General features: G+C 44.0%; 1 protein-coding gene across 2 annotated transcripts; it reads left to right on the forward strand.

The window, feature by feature from the left end:
- Positions 1 to 409: 409 nt before the first annotated feature.
- Positions 410 to 8,607, forward strand: LOC123137346 (actin-related protein 3). Of its 2 annotated transcripts, none has more exons than XM_044557059.1 (10): positions 410 to 906; positions 1,001 to 1,235; positions 1,343 to 1,567; positions 4,534 to 4,680; positions 5,319 to 5,411; positions 5,837 to 5,956; positions 6,447 to 6,557; positions 6,624 to 6,749; positions 6,855 to 6,953; positions 8,100 to 8,607. In XM_044557059.1, the coding sequence occupies exons 1-10, from the start codon at positions 860 to 862 to the stop codon at positions 8,178 to 8,180; spliced, it is 1,284 nt and encodes a 427-aa protein (XP_044412994.1). In that variant the 5' UTR covers positions 410 to 859; the 3' UTR covers positions 8,181 to 8,607. The 2 variants fall into 2 exon arrangements, with proteins under 2 accessions (XP_044412994.1, XP_044412995.1); XM_044557060.1 differs by having other exon boundaries at positions 4,547 to 4,642.
- Positions 8,608 to 10,404: the final 1,797 nt, after the last annotated feature.

Here is a 10,404-nt window from a genome sequence, read left to right on the forward strand (position 1 = left end):
TGTTTCCAAATCTCGAGACGCTGTTATATGTTAAACAGAGTCGCTCTTCTCTATCACATAAATAGCTTTCAGTGGGAGTGGCGAGCAATACGAGTATTTCCCCGCTAGGTCGCAAGTTCGATTCACTGTAGGTCCATGCTTCGCGCATTGTGGGCCGGCCCAGTCACGTCAGGTCGCAACCAAATCCCGGGTTTGAGCTGTCACATCAGCAATCCCTGTTTGGGAATGCGCTCAAGGTTTAAAATAGACCGGGATCAAAAAGTTCGGTGTGCTGATTTCAAAAATTAAAAGTCAGGGTTTGATTTAGCTTTTATCTACAAATTCAAGGTTTATTTTAGACTTTTTCCGCTGTGAGTAGTACCGAAGATTGAGGAGAAGGAAAGGCACGAGGCCGTCCGTCGGTGGCGGCGTCGCAATCATCCTGCACGCCCCCACTCCACGCCACGCCACACCGTCACCGCACCAACCCGAGAAAGAACAACAGTGGAGGACACCGGCAGCATCAGCAACACGCTCGCTCTCCACCCCGACAAACCCAGGCAAAGCAAACCCAAACCCAAAGCCAAGCACAAGCGCAAGCTAATCTCGCTCCAGGTACCACGATTCCTCGATTATCTCCCTTCTTCTCCAAGCTTCTACTCCCCTCCCTGTCTCGCGCTCTCGACCCCGCACCAACCAGCCCAAGCTCGGGCCCCTCCGTGGTGGTTACTACCGCTAGTGCCGGTCGGTGGTGGGATGCCCGCCGCTGCGACGGTGGCCGCCGCCCGCTACCGTTTCCTCCCGCCGCCGACTTTCCTCTCGCCAGTCGCAACCTGGTGGTGCCGCCGCTGACATCGTCTGCCTCCGCCCCCGCACCACGATGGACCCCACCTCACGCCCCGCCGTCGTCATCGACAACGGCACCGGGTACGCATCTCTGTCCTTCACGCTCACCAGATCTGTGCGCGGAAATGCGCGTGGGTTGAACGCACGATGCTGATCCAAGTAACCTGGCTGGCAGCTACACCAAGATGGGATTCGCCGGGAACGTGGAGCCCTGCTTCATCACCCCCACCGCCGTCGCCGTCAACGAGTCCTTCTCCGACCAGACGAGGGCCACCGCCAAAGGGAACTGGCTGGCGCAGCACAGCGCGGGCGTCATGGCCGATCTCGACTTCTTAATAGGGGAGGAGGCTTTAGCCCGGTCCCGTTCCAGCAGCACATACAGCTTGAGCTACCCCATTCGCAACGGCCAGGTGGGTACCGACTAAACTGCATTGCTGAATGTTGATGTTCTGGCACCGTCATGTGCGTGTGTTCATGTGTGATCTTCCTTAATTTGGGCTGAAAATTAACTGCTCAGGTTGACAACTGGGACACCATGGAGAAGTTCTGGCAGCAATGCATTTTCAACTACCTCAGGTGTGACCCAGAAGATCACTATTTCCTGCTGACCGAGAGCCCACTGACTCCTCCAGAAACCCGGGAGTACACTGGGGAGATCATGTTTGAGACGTTCAATGTGCCTGGTCTCTACATAGCGGTTCAACCCGTCCTTGCCCTAGCCGCAGGATACACAACAACCAAGGTTAGTCGTCAGAGTTTTCTCTTGTGGTCATTGAGCTTTGGATTTTCTGAGTCTGAACTCTGAAACTGGCCATTTCAGTATAGTTTTACTGCTGTATTGCACATTTACGACGAGCAAGATTTATAGTGGTTCCCTTTTCAATTACCTTGTTTGTTCTGTTCTGTCAATGTAGAATACTCTAGGTTATGCTATGTGATCTCTTGTGTTGGACATTCACCATGTATCGTGTCCTGGGGAAGACTGACTACCACTAAGACTTCCTTTCATATTAGATTTGTTACGAGTAACTGCATGGCAAATGCTATTAAGTGGTGCTTCCAGTGTCACTGGTCCCAGATTTTGGCTGCTATAGTTTAGCATTGAGCATCTGAAAACTAATTATCATCTGCTCATCCCTTGTTCGAAGTTACAAATAGATACTTAAACCCGGATATGTACCTCGATGGAATTGTAGGTTATATGCTGCCACAAGGTCCACAATTACAAAATTACAAAATGTAGTGTTAAACTCACTAGTGTGGGGCATGTGAGCCATTGGATCTTCCCGATTGGACGGCTCGCACTGGAAGGACTTAAATCTGTGACAACATGGCAGTGTTAATACCACTGAATCTGGTAATCTCATTGTCCATGCCCCAGGGGTTTCGGTGGGTCTGATCGGTACACTATCCTCCTCCTGCATTGCGTCAGATGGCAGTCGAGAAACGATTTAAGCAATTCTCACATGATCCGAATCTTCTGTGGCCATGGGCTACTGCTCCAGAGAACCGTAGAGGCCACATGAATCAACGCTAGCGTGCAGCCTTCCCCTTTAGAAATTTAGGAAATGTTTCAAAAAGATCTCTTAGATATCAAAAAGGAATTTTAACAAATTCAACAAGGTATTGCCACATGAGATAGAGCACATGTTTTCTCTACTAAGAAAGAGACGGAGAAATAGGAAGTAGCATACAACCAATATAAAAAAATCGGGAGCACCCACTGTTACAAACTTGAATTATGAGGTGATTAAACACCCTGCATGTGCAATAAACAAGAGTTTGTATTTTTGCATGGATTTTCTATTTTTTGGTGGTCTAAAAAATCATTATTTCTTAGTCAGCCACCTTGCACGCTAAGCCTGGTGTTGCACAAAAGTGTGCATATCTGCTTATTTTGCACATAATTTCTAAATGTGCATCTAGGAGGGGTTGCAATCCTAGCTTTCCAGGCTTGCTCCATAACGAGCCGCCTCACCTGGGACTAGGCCACCGCCCATTGACCCGCCGCTGCCACCCACCACCCCCGCCAGCGGTGCCCAGGAGCATTGTGACGCTCTCCCTCCGCTGATTCTGCTCCTCCCCTGGATCCACCCCTCTGCTTGTGCTCCTCCCTTGCTGTTCTCCTATGCTGCTGTGATCCTCCTATGGATCAACTCAATTTTTATTGTATATTGTACTGTAATATATAGGATATACTACATCCTAGGTATTATTAGTCGAGTACTGTAAGCTGAGTACTGCAATACCATGTCGACTAGTCCAGCAGTAGTGTAGACTAGTCACGATCGATTAGTCTATGAGTCTCAACCTCGGCTCGACTCCTTGACTCGTAATTCTTGGATGCTTTTCTGTTGGTGTATATTATAAACGCGTGAAGGAAATATATTTATGAAAACCAAGTGAGAATTCCGTAAGAAAATTTCACCACACTAATTTAAGAAGTCGATACATACAAAGTGAAAATCGACCAAATTAGAGGTCTGCTACGCAGCCAGATATGGTATCCTTCATTCTTTTCACGCACATTCTGCATGTTATTATAGATATGCAGTATTTGTGTACATATGTTCATCAATGTATCTTCCATCTGTGGTGTCATAAATAAGATAAATATGTTGATCAAAATGAAGTTAACTTTTGCTGTTTTTGGAGACACATTATTCTGTGTACCCTATAAATGAACATACAATTTTACAGATATGTTGAAAACATCTATATGTAAATTTTTTAGACTTACAAACATCTTTTTAGATTTAAAAAAAAAATACCGAGTACCATGGTGCTCGATAGCCTAACTGCCGCTCCTTTGTCTTATTACACCAAGTTAAGTCGGTGGGTTTCCTTCGGAGTAAGATGTTATTGATGTTCACTGTACCGTCATTAATAGATGTTGAGAACCCGGCAGATTGGCTCATCGATGACCTCCTGGTTCTGCACTACTCCTTGCGGTAGAAGATGTCCATCTGTGGAGTTGACTGCTAGGCTAGCTGCTACTTGAGCAATTAAGTTCGAGTTGGAAACAGAAGAGGATCGAATGGACTGATCTAGTTGGATGGGGATTACTTAAGGCATTAAAGACAATTTGTTAGTGTTCTGCTAGTCATGCACCTCGATTTGGATTTAGGATCGAGAAATATTGGGAGTCTTTGCTTTATAGTAAGTAATAACAGTCACAACAGCAGTCCTTCATCAGCTTTGTTTTCATCATATTTTCTGTCAACATATGTTATCCGTTTTGCTTTCAGATTCTCGAACTTTTGGTAAGGTAGAGAATACACCTATCCCCAACTAAACCTGCATCCATATTATATGTCTGTAAAAACCTGGTCCAGTGCATATGCTTTTGCTGAAATGACAGTGCTTGCTACCATTTCTACTACCCTACTTTCCTTGGGTCTGGCATGTTGAGTGCACTAGAATCCAACACAATTTGGTTGTTGAGCTTGCCAACATTGACTTGAAATGTTAAACACTGACATTAGCTTACTAGATGTTTGCAAATCCTCTCCCTCTCCCTTCCATCCAGTGTGGTATAATCTAACAATCATGCATTCCTGATTCACAGAATATTTGCATATTTTGTTGCTTCATCCACTTTGGCAGTTTGTGCTACATTCTTGAATCTTTACTATTGATTTCTTACTTCCCCTGTTAAGCTATCATCAGACTGGATATTTATTGTGGAACTTCATGCTGTGCTTTCAGTGTGAAATGACAGGTGTTGTGGTTGATGTGGGTGACGGAGCTACCCACATTGTTCCTGTTGCTGATGGGTATGTCATTGGGAACAGTATCAGTTCTATCCCACTTACAGGCAAGGATGTTACCCAGTTTATTCAGCAACTTATGAAGGTAGTTCCACAGTCAGAAGATAGTACTTAACCTTTTATTTTATTATCATCAGCAGGAAGTGATAAAATAGTTCTGATTAATGTTCTCAGTCATGCGCATTGAAAAAAGGTTAATTTGATAAATGCCACTTGAATTCTGGCAATTCCGAGAAACGCCACCGCAATTTCCAAACTTTGAAAAATGCCATTTCCAGTGGCATTTTTCAAAGTCTGCAGTGGCGTTTTTCAAAGTTTGCAAAATTTGCAGTGGCATTTTTCAAAGTTTGGAAATTGCGTTTCTCTAAATCGCCAGAATTCGAGTGGCATTTATCCAAGACAGACTGAAACTCATGTTTATCCTCATCTTGGACTAAGGAAACCAGATCACCTATAGGAAGGACATACATAATTTTCATATTTAGCTTCAAATAGTCATATAGAGTACTCCCTCCGTTTCTAAATATAAGTCTTTTTAGAGATTTCAATATGGACTACATACGGAGCAAAATGAGTGAATCTGCACTCTAAACTATGTCTATATACATTCATATGTAGTCCATATTAAATTCTCTTATAAGACTTGTATTTAGGAACGGAGGGAGTAATATACTGAATGACCACACTGTACTAAGTTATCGAACTTCCAATTCTTGAATGCAGGAAAGAGGTGAACACATTCCACCCGAAGAATCTTTTGATGTAGCAAGGAGGGCGAAGGAAATGTACTGCTATACATGTTCGGACATTGTGAAGGTATTAAGTACATTAGGCGTTTATTATGCTGCTTGTAGTTGTTGAACATCGATAGACTATCTGTTATTCCATTTTCCAGAAATTTTTAGGTCTTTGTAGAAAAGAAGTTTCCCCTTTTGTTCTCAGCTGAAGGTTTTGTAAGCAACACAGTTAGCAACCTGTGCTAGTACAGCAGATAGCACTCAAGCTTATGTATTGGCATATTAACACCTTGCTGGCACAGACTTAACTGTGTACACTCCTGCTCTTAAGATGTTTTGTTGAATATTTTTCCTCTTTAACATTTTCTGCCACTGTTGATTCTTAAATTGTTATTATCTTTTTTTCTAGTCTGCTCTAAATCATTTTTGGGAAGAAGCAATCCAAAGAGAACAATAATCATATTAGATATTACATCTTCGTGTTTTTTTTCGTGTTTGTTTCAGGAATTTAATAAGCATGACAGGGAGCCCTCAAAGTACATAAAACGCTTGACTGGCATCAAACCAAAAACGGGTGCTCCGTACACCTGTGACATTGGATACGAGCGCTTCCTGGGCCCTGAGGTTAGTACACTGGTGTAGTTACTTCTGTGGTCTCATGTCTTATTTAGGCTTGTCTTTTACCATATCTATAAAACTGGCGTCACATGGACGCCTCTTCAGCAAAAACCACTTTGAAGTAAAGGAGCCTGTTTCATAAGTTCAGGGTTTGTTTTAGATCGCTTGAAAGTTTTAGCACCATTAGTGAACATGAGGCAAAGTTCAGGGTATTTTACACTTATAACAATAGTAAAATGGTAAACTTGACATCATGGATTGAAAAATGCAGTTTTATTTGATTTGAAGCCCTTTCTAGTTTCAATGTAACTGTTGCAGACAATATATTTGGGAGGATTTTGAAACTTATTTGTGACATGTTTCAATTTCAATGCTTGTTTTAGATCAATTTTAATATCTGTATATTCAGGAGGATCTTGAAACTTCTTTGTGATTTGTTTCAATTTCAAAGCTCGTTTTAGTTCAATCTTCTCAGAGTGCTGCATAATATCTGTAGATATTCTTCCACCCCGAGATTTACAACAATGACTTCACCACTCCTTTGCAAGATGTTATAGACAAGTGCATCCAATCATCCCCAATTGACACAAGAAGGGCTCTTTATAAGGTTTGTACATCAAAACCTTGTTTTCTCTGACATTACAGTATTTTGAGTGTGCTTTCAATGTCACAGAATATTGTCTTGTCTGGGGGTTCAACTATGTTCAAGGATTTCCACAGAAGATTACAGCGGGACCTGAAAAAGATTGTGGATGTACGGGTCCGTGCATCTAATACTCGACTTGGTGGAGATGCGAAGGTATAAACTTTCCTTGTTTGCTCTTTTCCTCTTTCTGGCAGCAGAAAGCAATGGCTTTCTTGTAGGTTCGGAACTTGAAAATTCAGCTAAATTTATTGGTTTCAGGCTCAACCCGTGGAAGTAAACGTGGTTAGCCATCCAATTCAAAGATATGCGGTTTGGTTTGGCGGATCGGTGCTTGCTTCTACAGCAGAATTCTACGAGGTATTCAAACTTTGTCTCCGTACAGCAGTAAGAAAACTCATATCACCTGAAATTTGTTAGTGTGGTTAGAGTTTTGCTTCAGTCCCTGTAAGAAAAAGATCACTTCAAAATGGTACTTTCGCGCCGAAGTGATTACGCGATTAGATAGAACTACAACAACAACACAACAACAAAGTCTTTAGTCCCAAACAAGTTTGGGTAGGCTAGAGCTGAAACCCATAAGATCGCGCAACCAACTCATGGTTCTGGTACATGAATAGCTAGCTACCACGCACCCCTGTCCATGGCTAGTTCTTTGGTGATACTCCAAACCTCCAGTCCTTCAGATCTCTCTTTACGGACTCCTCCCATGTCAAGTTCGGTCTACCCCGACCCCTCTCGACATTTTTAGCACGCCTTAGCCGTCCGCTATGCACTGGAGCTTCTGGAGGCCTGTTCTGAATATGCCCAAACCATCTCAGACGATGTTGGACAAGCTTCTCTTCAATCGTTGATAGAAAATCAGCTCAATTGCATTGGGAGCTAGGTCCATAGTAGAAACTCCAGTGTCCAACAGCAAACACCTGTCTCCATCTACGTCCTCCGAAAATACTTCCTCCGTCAGTTTCGTAGGATAGCGTTGTTTGAGGAAGTGACAACTCCTGGAGGCACTGTGAACCTGATCCATGATATTGTGCCATGCCCCATCTGGAACGGAATTAAGGAAAATCTGTGCACATCAAACACATACATGAACTCCCCAGTAAATCCAAACCAAATCTGCAACCTGTAGCAGCCCCAAATCGTGCCTAAACACATGAATTACGTATCGTTCTGCGTGCACCCACCGGTGTCTACTTGATGTGGCCAGCATGTATGCACTGGCAGCAAGAGAACCACTGGCAATTGGCTTTTGAGAGGGCTGGCCACAATTAAATAGATTATACTACCCTTGCAATTAAAAGGGGCAAATTTTAATCTCGACCAATGATCTGAGCTATGCATCAAAAGTTGTAACTTGTCTAAGGGTTATAGGTTGGAGCAAGTAGTTTTGAAAATGGACTCCAAAGCCTAAGTATTATAGTGAAGCATCTTTACTGTGATTTGATTTGACTTGCATGTTCAGTATGTGATGTAAGCTAACTGTCATATTTCTATCTCCAACAGGCGTGCCACACAAAAGCAGAGTATGAAGAGTACGGTGCAAGCATCTGCCGATCAAATCCTGTTTTCAAAGGGATGTATTGAAATTTTCGTATGAAGACTAGGAGGCATCACAGATAGCATCTCCATGCAATCAGCCTGAGCCTAGCTAGCAGTAGCAGGCTGGCAGCATGGTAAATGGTAAAACTGACACCGGAGGCAAGCTCTCTGTAGCGTTTGTTTGTACACAACCAGCGTGCACATAGAGATAAACAAAAAACATTTCGTTAATTCATCTTCTGTATACTACATATGTAGAATGGGGCCGGTTAGTGCAGCAAACAGGAGAACTTGTGACCGGATGGCGCTGGCGGCACCTGAGCGGCACATGCTTAGCTGTTGTATATCTGTAGTACCACTCAGTGTGGCCGTAAACGGAACAGTTTTTTTGTGGGTGAGCTGGTATGGCTCCTCGTATTTTCCCGTGAAGTCGTTGCCACCGATTTTCTGGATAGTGGAAGATTTAAGTTGACATCGTGATCATGATGCATTTATTATTATCTACTCTATCTATAAAAGAAAGATGCTAATCATGATGATTCTCCCTGGCAACAACATAGCCAGTCTGCGTACACCCGTCGATCGATCTTAATTAGCTGCGTGCGCTCACCCAGATGGGCACTTCACCGTTTAGAGTCGCCGATTGCGGATGCAAATCAGTTGACGCGGACCCGTAAATTTGCTCCCGCATTTATCTATGGACAAGGGATCAGTCCGTGGAAACTTTGACCGGCCATACAAACATGTCAGTAAAGAAAGGCAATTTAAAATCATGGTACTCCCTCTGTTACTTTGTTAAGTAGTTTTAGACAGCTGAAATTAAACTGTTTTAGGTGTTGTTTTAAATGTCTAAAATGTCTTACAGAAATGAACGAAGGGAGTATATGTCCGTCAGTAAGGGCAATTTAAAATTTAAATAAAATGTGATCCATAGATCGCCGGATCACAAGCTTGATCATAACAAAAAAGATGCAAGTATGCTTAAGTTTTTACATGCTCGATCACAAAAAAATACAGTCCGGCAGTTTGTGCCAAAAATTGAGATTTTCTGCCCTGTCAGACCGGCAATCCGAACCTCTTCCACCCTCAAGGTGCCATCGCCGCCGCGTATGCAACCTCCTCCTCTGCCTCCTTCTCCGTCGTCTCATCCTCCTCGCCCGCCGCCTCCAACTCATCTTTCTGCCTTCAAGGACAACACCTCGGCGTCCTCCGCATTGGCTGCGATCTTCACCTTCTTTTCTTCGAGTATCATCTTCTTCTCCCCGAGCATGGCCTTCTTCTCTTCGATCAAGGCCCTCTTCTCTTCGAGCGCTAGCTTCTTCTTGGTCGCCTCCATCAACAGTTTGAACCTCTTCGCCTTTTTTTTCCTTCTTAATGTCCGAGCACTTGACGTATGCCTTCCTCCTCCTTCGACAAGATGTCATCGAACCTCTCCATCATCTTGACCGCCACACCTTCTCGCTTTTCCCTCTCCTCCTCCCACTTCTTTCCCCGAAACCCTCTTCTAACCTTCTTGGGTGGTTCTTTTGTTGGGTCGTTTGGGTCACTGGTTCGCCAGGAAGTTGGGTGGGCTCATCATGAATTAGGTCGGGGTGGCTGGTGGTTTCGGGATCCCGTAGAAAATGCGTCTTTTATGCCTCGGGTATTAGCCACAGCTCGTATTCATTTAGCAAGTCTATCCCTTCTTCATTTTTCGACCTCGCTTCTGAATATTTTGACTCTTCTTTCTTCCTCGGTGACTTGGGCGGCGGTCCTGGCTATGAATAGGTTCCACTTCGGTTGCCTGCTACAAAATTGTGCATATCCGCCTACAAAACTATGCATATTCGGCTATAAAACTGTGCATATTCGGCAAATGATCAGCAAAACTATGCATATCCCGCCAATGGTCAAGAAAACTATGCATATCCAGCCAATGATCAACAAAACTATGCATATCCGGCTACAAATCTATGCATATCCGGTCAAATGAACTTACTTGCTCGGTCATTTGGGCACCACTAGGCCACCGTGCGATGAGATGCACCAAGTGGCCGAATGCTTCATCACGGCCTCTACCATCGATGATTGAGGGACTTTGGTTCACGGTTGCGGATGATCGCATCGGAGTAGCGCGCAAAATGCTTGTGTTCATGGAACCACGTGTGAATATTAGCCCAAAAAGTTGAGCCCTTTTGCTCCGTGCCATGGATCGAACCGAGGCTAGTAGCCAACCATGCATTGTGCAACAACTCGTCCTTCCGCATGTTGAAGCTTTCTCCTCTACCCT

Source organism: Triticum aestivum, chromosome 6B (assembly GCF_018294505.1).
Source record: "Triticum aestivum cultivar Chinese Spring chromosome 6B, IWGSC CS RefSeq v2.1, whole genome shotgun sequence".
Lineage (NCBI taxonomy): Eukaryota > Viridiplantae > Streptophyta > Magnoliopsida > Poales > Poaceae > Triticum > Triticum aestivum.

Coding starts and splice junctions, on each gene's coding strand:
- LOC123137346 (XM_044557059.1), top strand. CDS start 860: ATGGACCCCACCTCACGCCCCGCCGTCGTCATCGACAACGGCACCGG. Junction 1,568..4,533: donor CAGGATACACAACAACCAAG/GTTAGTCGTCAG, acceptor CTGTGCTTTCAG/TGTGAAATGACAGGTGTTGT. Junction 4,681..5,318: donor TTATTCAGCAACTTATGAAG/GTAGTTCCACAG, acceptor TCTTGAATGCAG/GAAAGAGGTGAACACATTCC.